The sequence below is a fragment of the Theropithecus gelada genome, chromosome 6 (genome assembly GCF_003255815.1).
Source record: "Theropithecus gelada isolate Dixy chromosome 6, Tgel_1.0, whole genome shotgun sequence".
In the NCBI taxonomy this organism is placed as follows: Eukaryota; Metazoa; Chordata; class Mammalia; order Primates; family Cercopithecidae; genus Theropithecus; species Theropithecus gelada.
This window is the reverse complement of record NC_037673.1, coordinates 75,204,546-75,223,020: the sequence shown is the minus strand read 5'-3', so window position 1 is coordinate 75,223,020 and position 18,475 is coordinate 75,204,546. Positions and strand designations below refer to the sequence as shown.

The 18,475-nt window shown below is 41.3% G+C and overlaps 1 protein-coding gene across 1 annotated transcript in view; it reads right to left on the bottom strand.

Annotated features, from left to right (window-relative positions):
• Nucleotides 1-18,475, bottom strand: part of CMYA5 (cardiomyopathy associated 5) — a 104,200-nt gene that overhangs the window by 47,950 nt on the left and 37,775 nt on the right. The window contains exons 2-4 of the mRNA XM_025389192.1: nucleotides 6,684-16,932; nucleotides 2,229-2,324; nucleotides 693-926 (exon numbers count right to left, since the gene is read on the bottom strand). Coding sequence (XP_025244977.1) covers nucleotides 693-926; nucleotides 2,229-2,324; nucleotides 6,684-16,932 — 10,579 coding nt within the window. The remainder of the gene's footprint in view (nucleotides 1-692; nucleotides 927-2,228; nucleotides 2,325-6,683; nucleotides 16,933-18,475) is intronic.

The following is an 18,475-nucleotide window of genomic DNA, read 5'->3' as shown; positions in this document are numbered from 1 at the left end:
GCTGTGTGACAATTAGGCTTGGAACTGCCTTCAGGGGAAACATCTCCACTATTTCTGCTTAATCCTGGCTTCATGGAGAACCAGCGTCTCACTGAATATTCTAGGGAACTGCAGGGAGCACAGAGGTGTCTCTGCTGGTGCAATTTGAGGAGCACCCAAGGGAATTTCCATGTCTACAAGTTACCAGCTTGAATTAAGAAATCCTGTCCCCAAGAAACCCCTTGTAAAGGGGTATCCCATTATGTCATCCTTTTGCACACCCAAATGTTACTCCCAGCCCCTTGGCCAGGTCAGAGGGGGAACAGTCCATATGAGTGGTCACTTCAGCTTGGGGAGTGAAGGGGACAGCCGCAGGAGCCAGCTGGCCCTCAGAGGGAAAGCATGGCAGGGACAAGGCTGCTTTCCCTCCCTCTTAGACAGTGACCAATCAATCCAGTGGGACGCAATGGAATGATGCTGCTGCAGGCTGTCTCCATGTATCTTTCAGCTGGATCTGGGCATTGAGGCTTTCAGGGTTTGCTGGGCCTTTTCTATAGGCATCAGGCATGCCCAAATAATGCTTAAATGCCAGAATTATATAAATCCCACACAGAGATATAAATAATCTTAAGGAATAGTGAAAAATGAAGCTTTAAAAGTAGATGTGCCAGAGTGGGCGCAAGGTGTTTGAGCCCATTTTACTTGGCACTTACAGTCAGGAAGACAGCCTCGTCAAGCTCCTCTGCTTCTCTCACGATGGTCTCCAGGGTGTCCTTGGCAGTGTCCATGCTCTGCAGAAAGTGGACCATCTGCTCATGCAGGAACTCCATCTTCTTCTTCTTCACTTCCTCAAAGCTCTGGGCTTTCTCATCATACTGTGCTAAAACCTTCTTCATCATTTCCTCATTCTGTTCTTCTAGCCTTTTCTCATTTTTACTACAGTTTTCCTGAAAACAAACATGCAAAAAAGCCCATTTCTGAATGAAACAAGAAATGCATGCTTTTTTTTTTTTTTTTTTTGGAAACACCAGCCTTTTAAAGAATTGACCTCTGGCATCCTGATCGGAGAATCAGACATTACATGCACAGTTCAAATTTTTAACCTACCAATCCCTTTCACACAGTTAGCTTTGCAATAAAGCAATAGAATTTACTATAACAGTATCATCAAGAAAGTTTTAGTTACCATAATACAAACTATACATATATTTGTATGGAAGTCTTGCCCACCTGTACTCACACATGATGAAACTTGAAAATGGCATCACGGTAAGTGAGGATCCCTGGCCTTCAGGTGGTAGAGAAGCATCACTCCACTAAAATCACAGTGCAAGGCAGAAAGCAGCCCAGATATGGAACGGGGACTACCTCCCCAAATGTTCTCCAGTGAGATGGCAGATTATCCCACAGTGGGAGAAACTTTGTTGCCTGTCCAGACACACCCAGATGCCTGGCTATCCTCACTAGTGTGGCTAGTAAGATGAACCCAAAATTTACTCTCTAAAAAGGACACCTGGGGAAGGGGACACCAGAAACAACTAGCACGTACTAGTTGATCTGTAACATGAATTAAGCAGACCTCTCACAAGCAAACCAGGACGTGGAGTGGCCCCAGGAGTAATGGAACTGTGCAGGAGCCTCTGCAGTGGCCTCAGGCCCTCTGCCAGTCCTGATTGACTGGTGAGGGTGCCTGGGCCATCTCTGTATAAGGATGGAGCATTGCTAGTCCCTCTCTTCCCTGCAGAAGGGACAGGAGCCAGCAGCTAAGGGAGCACGAACTCATCAGAGATAGTCGTGCTATGAGAGGCATTCATTGGCCCTGGGCATGGGACACTGGACAGTGACTCAGAGCATTTCTGCAGAGTTAACCCAATGAGAGGCATGAAAACGAGGAATGTACTCTAAGACTTGGTTTCTTATCTATAAAATTGAAACAATAATAATAACACCTATCTCATATAATTGTGAGGATTTGGTCAGGTAAAGCATGTAAAGCATTTGCCCTATTTAAGTGTCTAATAAACGCATGTCTGTTGTTAAGGGCAAATCTTTTATCCATAGGCAGAAAGGAGTCTCACTGATTATGCACAGAGAGATTTTAAGTATCCTCGCTTTGAATGGAACTGAACCAACAATGGCAAACAACACATATGCACAAAATCCCCAAGTCAGATCCCTTCACCTCAGAATCATTTACTTCTGATACTGTGAACAAGCTGGGTTAAGGTAAAATGGGTGTGTTAACTTACCTCAATGGTATTAAAAAAGGATTCTATCTCACTAACAAAGGCTTCAATCCTCAAGGATTTTTCTTGTAAATTTTCTAGAAATTCTGCTAATTGAACCTGAAGAAAAGAATTAAGATATCCTTAGTATATGACATTTAGGAAAAGAACTTCAACCAGTGAGCTCCAAATTCCTTATAAATTTACTGTTTGGTAGAGACTTACTATACTATATCCACTAACAAATCAATCCTTAAATTTTCTTTACTGCCTCATCTGACTATAGATAATTCTGTATGATAAACAATGAGGAGGTTTTGAGTGAAAACCTCAAAACAACTACACAAAGACAGTATATCTTTTTAAGTGAACAAAGGACTTTCTTGGTAAATTGATGAGCTCAAAACATACTTGTTTTAATGAACTATGGATTTGAATGCGTTCTCTCTAGTAAGGCCTTGGTTTTTGTATGTTCTGAGAGAGGAGTCGTTTTGCTAAACTGGTCCAATATACCCGAGTAGTTTCTTCACATTTACACCAATGGCCTGAGAAGGTGATCAGAGTGCCACAAGGCCTGAAATCTAGCATACCAACTGATAGAAACTGTCTACTACAGGGACCTAAAAGCGCTAATGACCCTCAAAGGGTTAAAATACTCAAGGGGTAATAGCCAACTAGAAAATGTATGGGGTGATAGGAGAGCATGGTACTCACTTTAGCGATAGTTATAGACCTAGCAACAGTCAATCTTGCTAAATTAAAAAAAATAACAAAGCAGAAAAAATAGCAGAGCTTCAGCTGTCTGATTCACTACCACAGACTGATGGAGATACAACATTGATGGAGGGCTCTTCAGGATCTGGTCTCTACTTCCCTCTATGGCCCTTACCTCTTCTCCACAGCCCCCAGGCTCCAGTCACACAAGCTGAATTTTGTCCTTGCACTCTTTCTCATCTGTGCACCTTCATATGGTATTCCCTGGCTCTAGAATGTTGGCCCTGCTCTTGACTGCTAGAAGAACTCTATCTCATTTAAAGCTCACCCAAGCTTCACCTTTTAGACACCTTTGCTCACATTCCCCTTCCTACCCCACCATTTCCTTCCCAAAAGGTTAGTTTCTCAGAACATTATGCTTTCACAACGTTATATTGATTTTGGGAATCTACAAGTCCATCTTCCTTTTTTCTTTTTTTTTTTTTTTTCATTCTCAATGATTAGCACAGTTCCTGACACAGAAGAGGAGATAAATTAACAGTGAGAATGCAGGAAGAGAGTGAGTGAATGAAGAAAATAAATAACAGACAAAAGATAAGCACATGATGGGGATGGACTCCGGAGGGGACACAAGGACTTGGGTGATCTGTAACTGCAGCCATCAGCTCCTGGAACAGGCACAAATGCCTGCCCTTAAGATGCTAGAAAATTTTCAAGCTACAATTTTTTAAATTGATTTTTATTTTTAAAAAGTTGCCAACTGGCCAGCTGCAGTGGCTACTGCCTGGAATCTCAGCACTTTGGGAGGCCTAGGTGGGAAGACTGCTGGTAGCCAGGACTTCAAGACCGACTGGGCAACATAGTGAGACCTTGCCTCCGCTAAAAGTTTTAAAAGTAGCTGGATGTGGTGGCATGTGTTTGTAGTACCAGCTACACAGGAGGCTGAGGCGAGAGGATTGCTTGAGCCTAGGAGGCTTCAGTGAGCTATGATGATCACGCTGTTGCACTCCAGCCTGGGCAATAGAGTAAGACCCTGGCAAAGAAGAAAAGAAAAAAGGAAGAAGAAGAGGAGCAGGAGGAGGAGGAGGAAAAGGAAGAGGAGGAGGAAGAAGGGGAGGAGGAGGAAGAGGAAGAAGAAGAGGAGGAGGGGAGGGGGAGGAGGAGGGAGGAGGAGTAGGAGGGAGGAGGAGGAATTGCCAACCAACCAACTGTTACTAATCTTCATGGCTGACTTAATGAAATGAAGGTAGCTCCTTGGCTTTAGTCAACTGGGTTCCCACCTTCTCCTTCTCATACTGTTTACAGAAGATCAAGAATTAAAAAAAAAAAACTTTAAAAATGATTTTAAGGCAGGAGATGTTGTATCTCTCTACTTACAAAATTTGTTTTAAATTGATCATACTTAGATGATTACTTTTTAATATCTAAAACTCATAGAGCTAAATAAAACATATTAAGAAGGCCAAAAAAATTCAGTCTTCTTTCTGCTGGCAATGCTCAGTAGTTGTGGGTTAAAACAAAGTGTCACCACTGAACGGGGCCCACTTCCACTGGGGCTTATGCATCTGATGTCTGAGATTTCACAAAAGAAGTTGCCGTACTCCCTAATCCCAAACTTTAACAAGTAAAATTTCAACAAAATTCTACCCTGGAGAACTAGAACCAATATCAGGCAAGTTGAGGATTAATTTGGGTGTAAAAAAATGCCAAGATTCTAATATGTTATCCTATTGAATCAAAATGAGTCTGATAATTCTTTAACAAGGACCTAATTGAATGATCATATTGAAAATCACTACCATTAGCAAGGTACTGAGCCAAGCAGTATGCGTATACAGTCAAGAACATGAGCTCTGGCATCAGAAAGATCTGGGTACCAGCCCCAGTTCCACCTTCCATGACCTTGGGCAAATCATTAAACCTCTCTGAGACGATTTTATTATCTGCAAGTTGATGACAGTGATAGGGCTGTCAGAAAGATTAAAAGATATCCTGTATATAAAGAACTTAAGACTGGGCATGGTGACTCACACCTGTAATCCCAGCACTTTGGGAGGCCAGTGCAGAAGGATCGCTTGAGCCCAGGAGTTCTAGATCAGCCTGGGCAGCATAGGGAGACCCTGTCTTTACAAAAAAATTTTTTAAATTAGCCCAGGGTGGCAGTGCATAACTATACTCCCAACTATCTGGAGGCTGAGGTGGAGGGATTACTTGAGCCTGGGAGGTTGAGGCTGCAGTGAACTGTGATTACGCCGCTGCACTCCAGCCTGGGTGACAGAGCGAGACCCTGTCTCTAAAAACCAAAAACAAAAACAAAAAATAGTGCATGCACAGAGTAAGTGCTCAATTGTTATTGTTATTTAGTAATTTTAGATAATTCCAGCTGCCCTTTGGAGAATGGATTAAAGAGGTAAGAATGGTGAGACCAGTAAGAGGGCTATCGAAAGGCAGAGGAGAGTCTCAAAGACTACATTCCAACAGCATCTTGGGGAAGTGGAGTATTTATACTCACTTAAAGGAGGACATGTGTTGGAACTAACTTATCTAGAACATTGGGGTCCTACAGACATAGCCAGAAAGAATGCAAAAAAATTTCTGCTTCTAACATGAATTTTATAAACTAAAAGGAAATACAAAGAAAGTAAAAATTTAAACTGTCTTAATGTATTATTTATATATAACTTGCAATGAAATGTCTCAATGTAATGTAAACGTGTCTTTTTAAAGGATGATATTGTAGATAATAGGAAGGAAACTGTGTTTTTTGCAGTTTTTTGCTCAAAGGTAATTTCTAAAATTTCAAATTATTTGGCATTTTTGGTAATGTTAAGGGCTATTGCCACAAAGTACCAAGCTCCTCAAGGGCAGTGACCCTGTGTTGTCTATCGTGCTAGCCCCTAGGCCTGGAAAAATGTGTGGCACACAGTGTACACAGCTGTCTTCAGTATCTGCAGAGGACTGGTTTCAGGATGTCAGCAGATACCAAAATACACAGATGCTCAAGTCTCTGATAGAAAATGGCATAGTATTTTCATATAACCGGCGTACATCGTCTCCTATACTTTAAATCATCTGTAGATTACTTATAATGCGTGATACAGTATAAATGCTACATAAATAGTTATCCTGTACTGTTTTTTATTCGTATTATTTTTATTGCTCTATTATTTTTATTTATTTTTATTTTATTTTTGAGACAGAGTCTCACTCTGTCACCCAGAGTGGAGTGCAGTGGTGCGATCTCAGCTCACTGTAGCCTTGACCTCCCAGGCTCAACTGATCCTCCCACCTCAGCCCCTCAGGTAACTTAAACTACAGGTGTGTGCCACCATGCCCAGCTAATTTTTGTATTTTCAGTAGAGACAAGGTCTCCCTATGTTGCCCAGGCTGGTCTCAAGCTTCTGGGCTCAAGCAATCCTCCTACCTTGGTCTCTCAAAGTGCTGAGATGATAGGTGTGAGCCACCACACCCGGCCCCCTCTTACTGTTTTGTGCTTTTTTTTTTTTCCTGGATATGTTTGATCTGCGGTTGGTTGATTCTAAGCACGCAGAACTCAAGGATAAGGAGGGTGGGCTGTACTCAATGAATGTCTGTCAAGCCTATCTTAATTAAATTCTTGGAGAAATATTCTTAGTTTGCTTTCAGACCATTCTGCTTAAAGATCAATGATCAAATATTAATCAACTTTAAAACTGAGAAAATGTAAAAGCAAATTAAATGTGTATACATATATTATTAATTATATATGTTTTAACATCTATTCACCTTTACAGCACTTATAGCTGTGTCAAGCGTTGAAACCTCATGGTCTTTGTGGGTGCCAAACACCTTGTCAGTGGCAGAAATTGGACATTTGCAGGTGTAACAGTATGTGTCAATCTGGGACTTTTTCAGCTCTTTTTGTGCCTTTTCAGTTACTAACTCAGATGATAATTGGTTTTCTTCTTTCCACTCGCTGCCCAACTCTTTCTGTTCAGCAGATGTACTTTGCTCTGTCTCACTCACAAATTCATTTTCACTGATGTGCTCAAAGGATTCCTTTCCTTGAGATAAGACATCTTCAGGTCTGGATTCTGAAGACAGTTCTTCTGATAAAATGTCTTGAGGAAGCACTTCGTAATGCAAGGATTCTGCAAATTCATACTCATCCTGAACAGGGCTACTACGGAGCCTCTCTTCACTTGGCTCAGGTGGGACCAGGATTTTAGGTTCTTCTAGTGGTGTTTCTTGAACATGAGTTGCACCAGATGCAAATTCTTCCTCCGGGAAGGACACTTGTACTGGGACATTCAGACTGACCTCTGGACTTGCATTTTCGACTTCATTACCCTGACTGCCTGCTTCATCTGCATGCTCCAGAACATGATGGGTGTCTTCAAATGGAACTGCATAACTTATTTTTTGGGTAGCCACTCTGATGTCCTCTCTGATGGGAGCTTTCTTCTGCATTGCTATATTACCAAGAGTCTCCACATGGCCTACTGATTCTCCTTCCCCATAAACACCTTTCTGTTCTTCCAGACTCTTCTCCCTGCAAATAGTTCCAAACTTTCCCCAAATTTCCCCTTCTGCAGCTATCGGTTGGTATGAATCATCCCTACCAACTCGTTTTTCTTCCAGACCTTGGCCCTGGTCCTTTTGAGTTAGAGATGTGTCATGGAGAATGTCATCTTTGAGTATGTACTTCTCGAAATATATTCCTGTTCCATCATCAGTGTCAGAATTTCTGCTGGGAAATGATGCCTCAGAATTCACACTGTCACCTTCAGAAGCTGTCTCCTCTTCCTTCTTTTTCTCTCCAACTGCTTCTTCATACAGATCCTTATATAAAAATGCAAGTGCAGGTGGCTCCTCCAGAAGTTCCGGATTAATGGCTTTAATAGTGGTAGGAAATATCTGGGTTCGTGACAAAACTCCTTCCTCTGCTTCAAATAAAGGCATCCCAAGTGACTTTGAGTCCGCATCTCTCTTTACGTCCTTTGAAACATTTCTGTCAGCTGATTTTTGGATACCCAAAGACTTTTGGGTCTCCGGATGAGATAATATATCGTGGTCCTTTTCCGGTCCATAAAAACTTTCATCTAATTTCACCAAGCCATATTCATGTTCTAGTGCACTTTCCACTGAACTTACTGGGAAAGAGATCGCTTCTTCTGTAACTTCCTCTGAGAGTTTGTCTTCAACATTTAATTTCTGTGGAGCTTTCTGTTTTTCTGGGTCTGGGGAGATGTTATAATCAATCAAAGTATATTTTTCAAAATAATCCTCTTCACTGGGAATTGTGGACTGAATAAAAGATAAATCACCAGTTTCTGAATCTGTGGATGTCTTTTCTTCTGTATGACGAGTTTCCTTTTGTTTAGTTTCTTTCAATGATGTAACTTTTTCATCAGAATCTTCTAACCTGCTCTTTAATGTTTTGTGACAAGCAACTGTTTCACTATCATCACGGAGTGGTACGGTTTTAAGTGAGGCTTTCTCTTCCAAATATTCTAACTTATCTTGCATTTGTTCACTTTCTTCCTGATCGATTGAAGAAATAAAGGCAGGAGCATGAATATTCAATATCTCACAGCCTTCAGAAATGATACTAAAGGCAGTCTTCTGATCTTCTGAAAGTCCAGCTGGCTTACTAGTCACTGTAAAGTCTTCACCTTTTGCATACGTGTCTTCAGGCTCTTTGGACATTTCTTTATTAGAAACCATTTTATCAGCATTGCTTGCTGATGCACTATATATAAATTGAGCATAGTTGCTTTTTGCTGAAGACAGTGGTTCCTTTACATGGGTATCTTCCACAGCCTCCAAGTGGTGCTTTGAAACAAGAACAGATTGTTTAGGCACATCGAATGTGTCATCTTTAGATGTCTGAAGAGTATGAACTGTATGCCTTTCTGGAGTCAATTCTGATTGTGGCATTTCTTGTTTCTTCATTGCATTAATTTCTGGAGAAGCTCCTGAAACTAGAGCTTGTGGTTTTACAGATGACAGCAAATATGGTGGTGTTTCTGAGCTCTTAGTTTCATCAAAAGGATAAGCTAAAGTCCTTTCGGATTCTTTAGTTGGAAATCCTTGTTTCATACTTTCTTTTGTGATATCTACTGAACCACCTTTCGATAGCTCTGACTCTCTGAACTGTTCTTTTTCTTCACTGTGATCTGGCATATCTCTGCTTGACTTTTCTAATACTAGATTTCCTTCCTGAGATAAAGAGTGGTTCTCTATTTCATCACGACAAGGAAGAGCCACCGGCAGGAAAGTCTTGGTTTTCTCCACCAAAACTTTACTTTCTTCTAAAGGATGTGGTTGGGTTGCTACTGCCTTTGCTTCTCTGATTTCTGGGTGAGCGTCTGAGAGCATGGCATCTGATTTTTCAGTAACTGATGTAGCTTTAACTAATGAAAATGATTGAGTTTCACCCAAAGAATGACCTAAAGAGATATCTGATTCTTTAATCATAGACTCGGCTACATTCACAGAATAAGGCTGATGTTCCTGCTGCTTCTTTTCTTCCGAAAGCACATATACCTGATTTTCTTTTTCTTCACCTTTCTCCTTTTCAGAACCAACAATGATTTTGGGTCTTTCACTGTAGTCTTCATTTTGATAGAAGTGCTGTGGCATAGCATTGGCTTTTGATTCTTCCAGTTCAGTAGATCTAGATCCATGTGTAATTTGTGTCTTCCCTATTTCATTACTATCTCTAAGCTCTAATGGGGCCACGGAGTCTTGTTTTTCTGCCAGCACCTTCTTTTCTGCCAAGGTATATGATCTGTTTTCCAAATTATCTTTCGTCTCAGTTGGACTAACAGACCTGAGTTTTGTTTCCTCTTCAGAAATTTTCAAGGAAGTAGGATTTTGCATTTCTTTCTTTAGTCTGTCTTTACTGAGATCAACTAAACTGCCTTTTGATTCTTCTACTGGCAAAATAATTGACTCTGATTTCTCTGATTCCTTTGTGATATTTTTACTTGCAAAGTTGGAGGAAGCTGATTTTGGCTGTTGTGGCACCTTATCTATTACATCAAATGAAAGGAGTGATTTTTCTTTTTGATCACTTCTTGGCTCTTCCTTAAAAATAGAAATATTCCATTTAGATGGAGGAGCAATTGCTGGCTTCTGGACTCTTTTACTATCAGTAACATGAAGAGGAACAATAGTTTTGGCTTCTTCCATAATCAATTTCTCACCGATTAGTGAATAAGGTTGAATTTCAAGATGTTTCTCACCATCAGCAGAAGTAACTACTGAGTTTATGTTCATTTCCTCTGAATTGTCTGAGATTTCTTTTTTTCCATAATCTTCCCTAGACACCTCAGAAATGGATTTTGGCTGTTGTAAATCTTCTACATTTGACAAAATTATGGATTTTTCTTTAACATTTTGACCTTCACCAGATTTTACTAAAGTACCTCGGGATTCGTCAGCAGTTTTGAGTTTTACCTCTGATAATGAATGATCAGCTTGCTTCTCAGCTACATTAAAATTGGTGAGAATTGTACCTTCAGGTTCTATCACAGTCACTGCTTTTTCTACAGATGGGCTTGGCAGTGTTTCTAAGTCTTCTTGTTCAGCAACTTTCCTATCTGGAGTGCTTGATCCAAAAAAAAAGCTGGACATCCATGATTTGAAAGATGAAATTCCTTTCTTTCCCTTTTCCTGAGGAAGGTCTGGCTTAGCCACTTTTGGCTGTGTAGGTGGCTTTTCTGTCACCTCAGGTGACTCTGGGGATTGAGGCTCTTCTGAGTGGAGTGAGGAGATGGGTTTTCTTTGTGTGGGTATTTTCACTTCAGGTGCTGGTTTCTTTTCCTCATCAGCATCATCAATAACCTTCAACTGAACCATTTTTGATTCTTCCAGTGGCTTCTCTCCAGAAAAAGGAGGTGTGCTCCTGTGTGCTTCTTTTTCATTGCCCAGTGCCGGTTCCACACCTTCTGCCAGGAAATGGGTTGCTTTGACAGAAGAGGGGATTGTTTCTGACTTCACCTGTTCCACTGATAGGCCAGACACTGGTTTCTGGAGGAATCTTTCAGGAGGTAGTTTAATTTTTTCCTGGCTATCTTCTTTGGAAGGCCAGGAAAACTCTGTGTTTGCTTTCTCCAATAGCAAACTTTCACTCTCCATCAAAGAATGACTCTCCTTCTCCTCTGCTATATTTCTCTCTACATTTCCAGCGAGGACAAAAGACTTTGGTTCTTCAGCCAGCTTTAGTTCTTCAGAAGAGTAACTTTTACATGATAAGGTCTCTACATTACCACTGGAAGTATCAAGAGCAGATACTGCTTCTTGTGATGACAAATGAGATTCTTCAGCAGAATGAGGCAAGACCTGCTTTCTCACTTCATATATATGGTCCATACTGGACACAGCAGCCTTGAGCTGCTCTGGCCTCAGCTCATTGCTGCCAGAGGAATCCAGCTGCACAGATCCTGCTATTCTCTCTTCGTGTTGACTAGCCACATTTTCTGGCTTTCCCAACATCCAGTTTTCATCCTTTGGAGAAATAAAGAATTCTTCCATTTTTGTTTCTTTGACATCTGCAGGCTTGGTTGTCATAAATGATTTTGATTGTTCCAAAGGCAAATTCTCTTTCATAAATGAAAACTGCTTAATATCCAGATCTTGTTTATCTGCAAAAGAGGTGCTTACATCAGGCAATTTAATAGTTTGATCTGAATGAAGTGCTTTTTCTGTCTTCTTTTGTTCCACAAGGAGGTCAGAAAGAGCAATCTTTGATGGTTCTGTTACACTCTGGAGTAGCTGAGATGAATCTGGGTGGCCTGTTTCTTCACTTAGCTTAGCTACAATATCTCCCATGACTTGTGCCTTCAAATTTCCAGTTGGTGGTAATGGGCCTATTTCTTGATTTCCTCCCTTTTTAAAGTCGGCTGGATGGCTAACCTCCTCTGATAATCCTTTTAAAGAAAAAGTAAATGGCTGAAATTCTTCTGGGTTGTCTCCTTCAGCTACAGAAGCAGGTGGTTCTTTCAACTCTAGGCTGACGATCTTGGGAGAGAAAGGTTTAATTTCTTCATTCTGAGATTCCTCCCTAAGCAATGATGAAAGCTCTGAAGTTGTAGGCATTGTAGCAGATGCATAAAGTTCTCTATTTTCTTCTTTTCCTTCTCTGCTCCTAAGCTCAGCTGGGCCTTTTTCTAAAACAGAATCCCCTGTTTCAGTTACGGGAGACTTTGCTTGTTTTGTACCGATGGATCCACTTTGTCTACCTAAACCACTAGCAAATTCTGACCCAGCATTTGGTAATTCCAACAGTTGGCGTGGCTTGTTTTTCTTCTCAGGTTCCAAAGACAGCTCTGCCAAAGCAATGTCTTGTTTTTCTGATGGGAAGTCTCCCTGGTCTGTAGAAGATACCTCCACTGCCTGTTTGTTCTTATCATCACTGAGGAGCAGTAATGTTGGAGCTAAACCTGATGCTGAATTTTCCAACTCAGGAGATGAACTTGCTATTTCCTCATCTTTGCCTTTTGGAATTATATGTTTGGATGCAGGTGACACATTTTGTGATGAAGGAAGTTCAGTTTCTTCCTTCTTTATCTCACCCCATAGGCTGGGTGAAAGCTCATGTTCAGGCCCTAACACCTCTGAGGTAGACACCAAGCTCTTTTTCTGTGATGAAACCAAACGTTCAGAGTCGCGAACTGTAGAACATGAAAGACCTTGTTTATCTTCTACCCTTGCTTCCTCAGATTCGTCTGAATATTGAGAAGATGATGTTTTGATTACTGGCAACCCAGCTTTAACTTCTTTGGCTTCAACTTCTGACAAAACAGAATGCTCTGCTATAGAGGAGACACTTGGAGGTGAATCAAATTTAATTTCCTTCTCTGCTTCTGACCAAGTTAAATGTTTGGATGAAGTTTCAATGGGAGAAGCACCTTTAATTGCCACCTTGTCTTCTTCTGCAAGAACTGAATGCTCATCTGTAGATGTTACCAGTGGTGGCAAAGCACTTCCTAATTCACCCTTTCCTACTTTTGTTAAGACTGGATGACCTACAGGAGTGACAAGAGATGAATCTGTTGAGATTTCTTCTTTTACTACTTTGGTTAAGTTTGAATCAAGCTTAGTTACAGATGCTGTGGTTGTTGAGGAACTGGGTTCCATTTCTTTCTTAATTTCTTCTGACAAAGCTGAAAATGCTAGTGCATGTGGACCATGTTCAACTTGCTTTTCCACTCCTGAGGAAGCTGAATGAAGCACTGTAGGTGTAGTTGTTATTTTAGAATCATGTTTCATCTCCATTTTTGCTGCTGATAAAACCTCAGGTCCAGATAAAGATGTTTCCTTTAGAGGTGAACACGGTTTTATTACTTCAGGCTCGTTCTCAGACAACTTTCTCTGTTCTAGTTCAGAAGTCACATTTAGAACTAATTTGGGCTTGACACCCTTCTTTGGCTCATCTACCACATCAGGCAAAACTGAATATTTCATCTCAAACCCTGGAATATTTGGAGGCTGAGGCTCCATTTTTTGATCCTGTGATACATGTGCTGTAGCTTCTTGAGAATCAGGCACAATTTCTTCCTTTCTGACTTTTGACAAAGCCATCTGTTCATCTGCAGCTTTTAGAGTGAGTGCTGCTGTGGGTTCCTGTTCTTTCTTGATTGCAGGGACTGAATCAGGTAAAACCGAATGTGGAGATGCAGGTTTGGTTTCTTCCTTTACTATAGATGATTGTGCAGGTAAAGAAGCAGGTATTGCAGCTACTGATGAACTTGTCTCCCTTTCTCCCTTCTTCACTTCACTGGTTAAATGCGGAGGAATCAAGTCTTCAGACTCAGGCTCTAAATATGCTTGAGTTTTCTGCTTCTGTGCCAAAATTAGATATTCAGATACAGATGTTGAGGTTGTTGGAATATCTGGCTTAATTTCTGCTTTCTCTGATTTATCTGTTGAAGGCGGCAGACTCAAGTCTTCAAGTGGAGATATCAAAGGGAAAGTTTCAGATTTTTGCTTCTGTGATGAACTGAACTGCTCAGATACAGGTGTAGCAGCTGTAGATCCAATGTCTTCCTCATCTGCTTCTGAAAAGCAGGAATACCCTGAAGCAGACACTGCAGTTAATAGTGAATCAGGCTCAAGTTCATTTTTCTCTGTTTCTGAGATTCTGAATGGAGGGATTGAAACTTGTGATGCTGAGTCTGGAGAGAACAGTTCCGCTTCTTCAGTGTCTTCATCTGACAAAATAGTGTGCTCAGATGGCGATGTTAAACATATTGGAGAATCGCACTCAAATTCTCTTTTCTCTGCTTCCTGGGTTGCATACGGTGGAAATGAGAATTCTGACGCAAATGCAGAATCTGGAGAAAAAGGTCCAATGTCTTCTTGATCTTCCTCTGATAAATTCGTGGGTGAGGATGCACCTTTTAGATTTAGAGATCTGTGGACAATTTCTTCCTCCTGTGCCTCCGGTGTTGCATATGGTGGTACTGAAAATTCAGAAGCAGACGTGGAAGAGGGTGTGTACCGCTCCAACTCGACTGTCTCTTCATCTGATAGAACCACATATTCAGATGGGGTGGCTGAAAGTGGTGGGGCCTGGCATTCAGAAGTCACCTCAGTTGTGTGTGGTGGGAAAGAGTGTTCAGATGCAACGACCGAATCTGGGGAAGCTGGTCCAATGTCCTCCTTCCCTTCTACTGACAGAACCGTGTGCTCAGAAATACCTTTCAGTTTGAATTGGGATGCCTCATCAATTATTTTCTTTTGAGGTTCCTGTGTTGCATTGAGTGGGGCTGCATATTTGGAGATCAACTTTGAATCTGGTGTGAAACATTCACTTCCTAGGTCCTCTCCTTCTGATGGGACCACGTGTTCTGATGTGGCAGTAGAAGGCAGTGGTGACTGGCATTCAGAAGTCTTCTCAGTTGTGGATGGTGAGAGAGAGGGCTCAGCAGCAGAGGTCACAGCTAGAGTAAACGATCCAGTGTCTTCCTTCTCTTCTGATGGAATCATGTGCTCAGAAACACCTTTCGATATTAACGGGGACTTATGGTCAATTACTTTCTTCAGTGACTCTTTTGTTGCCTGTGATGGAACTGAATATTCAGAAGCAGATGTGGAGTCTGGTGTATAACGCCCACTTTCTGAGGCCTCATCTCCTGATAGGACCATGTGTTCTGGTGTAACTGTTGAAAACAGCGGAGACTGACTCTCCAAAGTCATCTCAGTTGTGGATGGTGAGAGAGAGAGCTCAGACGCAGAGGCTGCAGCTGGGGAATAAGCCTCAAATTCCTCATTCTCTTCTTCTGACAAAACTGCATGTTCGGCTATAGCTTCTACATTGGATGGAGAAACTGGCTCACTTTCTCGCTTCTCTAGTTCATGGTTCAAATCCTGTGGTACTGAATACTCTGATACGAAAGCAGAATCAGTAGAAACAGATGCAATTTCCTCTCTTTCTTCCTCAGACAAAGCAACATGTTCAGGAGTTGATGTTGCCAATAATGGTAGAATAAGCGCCTCTTCTTCGTGCTCCACTTCAGGGGACATATGTGGTGGGAAGGGCTTCTCGGAAACTAATGGGCTTTCTGGGTAATCAAGTTCTATGATCTCTTCTTCTACTAAATTAGAATCTTCAGGTTCAGGGGTAGCAGCTACAGGTAGGGAAGTGTCTATTTCTTCTTTCTCTGGTTCTTCTAACATTAGAGGTTCAGAAAGAGAAATGGATGGCTCAAGCACGTTTTCCTCCTTCTCTCCTTTGACACTGGGATGGGTAGGGGTCAGTTTTGCAGAGACTGGTTCTGCCCTTTCTAGAGAAGTCAGGTCTGGCTGTTCTTGATCTGGGTCCAAACCATCCTCGGTAGATGCTGCCAGATCTGGTAACGCTGCCTCCAGAGAAATGGAATGGTGAGCAGAACACACGTCTTCCTTCTTTACCTCATTAGTAAATGATGGTGAGACTGAAGAGTCATTCTCTGAAGCTGCAGTTCCTGGTGAAGCAAGCTCACATTCTTCCTTTGCTGTTCTCAGGAACACAGTTGCAGGTGTGCCGGGTGTCACAGACGGAGGCTCCACTTCATGTGGTTTTGCTTCATCTTCTGGCTGTTGTGGCACTGACTGTGAATGCCTGAGCTGTATTCCTTGTTCTGCTCTGTCACTACTTGAATAAGAGGGAACTGTGTGCTCCAATGCAGATGTGGCATTTAGGCGAGAATCAGCACAAATTTTCTTTTGATCTTCGTGACTGAACATTGAGGTTAGGGATTCTGATCCTTTGGAAATTGAGCCTCTCCAGGGTGGAGCAACCTCTTTCACTTTATCCTCTATGCTTTGGGCTACTAATTTGCTTGTTTTGGACACTGTATTAGAATCACTATTGTCCAAATCTGGCTCTAGACTAATGGATGCATCTTTCCCTTTCCTATAATGTATTTCTTTAATTACATAACCCTTTGGTAATGTTCCATAAAATTGTAGAGGAATTAATTCTTCTTTAACTGAATTAAACATCTTAATTTTATATTGTACTGTTCCTATGTAGACTGGTCTTAACACTAATGGCTTGTGTTCTTTGTATATTGCCCCAGTGATCGGAGGTGTATTTGAAGGGGTCTTCTTTTTTCTTGCTTTATCATAAACACCAGTATATGACTTCTCTTTCTCCGTGGTTAGTATCTGGCTTGCTGAAGTTAAAGGACTGCCTTTTTTGTTTGTTGGAACATCTTGGGATTCAAATGAATTTCTTTTTTTGTTGCCTTTCCGGCGTAATGATGGTGAACCATGCTTTGACTTATGAGTCCTTTTCCGAACCTTTTTCACTTCATCCACAATAAAGGAAACATTTCCAGGAGGAGAATTCACAGTTGACCCTTCTCGACTACACACACCGGAAGTCTGACTTTCTTCTGAAGCCCAAGGAGTAGAAGATCTACTTGAATTGGTTTCCCAGGTTATCCCACTATCTTCCCTTTGGACTGTCACCATGGAAAATGAGGGGTCAGATATGATATACTCCTGCTTGATCTTTCCCTCTTCATCCTGGTCTGACAACCTGCAGCAAATAATAATATTAATTATATATTATTATAATAAAATAATATCAATTAATTAATAGAATAAGTAAATATATTTTTACCAGGTAAAAGATTAATGTGAAATTAAAATATAGACATCAATATTGCCATCCATGTCAAAAAGAGGGATGTATATCAAATAAAGTTTAAAAACCAAAGTCAGGATACCCAATACAATGACACATCCCAGGCTGGAATGACTCACTATTCCACAAACTCAAAAAAGCTAAAGTTAAACATACCACCTTCTCTCATCAGGATTGCCTTCCTGATCTCCTCGGGACGCAGCAGTCACTCAAGCCCACTCTAGTCACTGGGATCTTCATAATAACTCTTGTATCTGTGCTCTCTCCATTACCATGATCACCAACTTACCCAGCTTTTCACCACTTCCCTCCTAGTCACTGCCATTAACTTCCTAACTGGTCAGCTGGTATCACAGGTACCTCATTTCCCCTCACTCTCAACCCATTGTGCCCCATCTTCCCAGACTGGCTTTACTAAACAGCTCAGTATGCCACCCCCTGCTTTAAATTCTCAGCAAATTCTTCATACCCACAGAAAAAAAAAAAAAAAAAGATGTTCAAAATCCTTAGCTCTCTGATCCCTATCTGATATTCTTTCCAAGTATCTACCTGCACCCTATCCCTACAGGTAAATTCCTGTTTTGACAATAATTCACTGTTCGGCAAACAGATTTTGGGAACTCTGAGTCATGATAAAGAGTAAACAGGTCATTGAATAGAGAAAGGTCACAAAAAATATTAGCCTACTGTGCTTCACTTTCCTCATCTATAAAACAGGGATAATAATAGAACCTATCTCATGAGCTTGTTGTGAAGATTAAATTAGTTAATTCACGCAAAATGCTTAGGGAACATTCCTGGCATGTAGTTAGTGCTCACTCAATAAACGTTATCTGTAGTCAGGCCTTCCTGATGACAGATGATGAAAGAGGCCTGGGCATGGTCATTTTCAGCTGCTATAGGATACCGGAGCGTGGAAAGGCTGCATCTGTGAACTGGTCTCACATCCCTTCAGAGACGGCTGGCTTTGGCCGCCCCTTCATTTGCTATTGGGCCCCCATCTTAGACTCTGCAGTGCTCTTCTCTGAAATTCTCTTCTACCTCTTCCTCACCTGTACTTACGCCGTTCCTCCATTTAGAATGCAGAGCCCCGACCATACTCCACTTCTGCAACTGTAAATTCTACCTACTCCTCAAGGCTGGGTTTAAATTCCTCTGCTGTTATCATTCCTGACCAATGCAGCAGCCACGTTTGCCATCACTTTATAAACATATTTCCTCCTATGAGTATGCAAGATGAATCCCAACTACTGACTGGCTTACATCTGTCTACAACAATAAAAACAAAAAACCCTCTGTTAAAACCACTAAACGTTAAGTGTTAAACTAAGGCAATTGAAAAAAAATCTACAGTAAGATTTATGTCCCTTAGTAAACTGTTTTTATAAGTCTCTGCATATATCAGAGGTTCTTAACTCTGAAACATAAAATCACC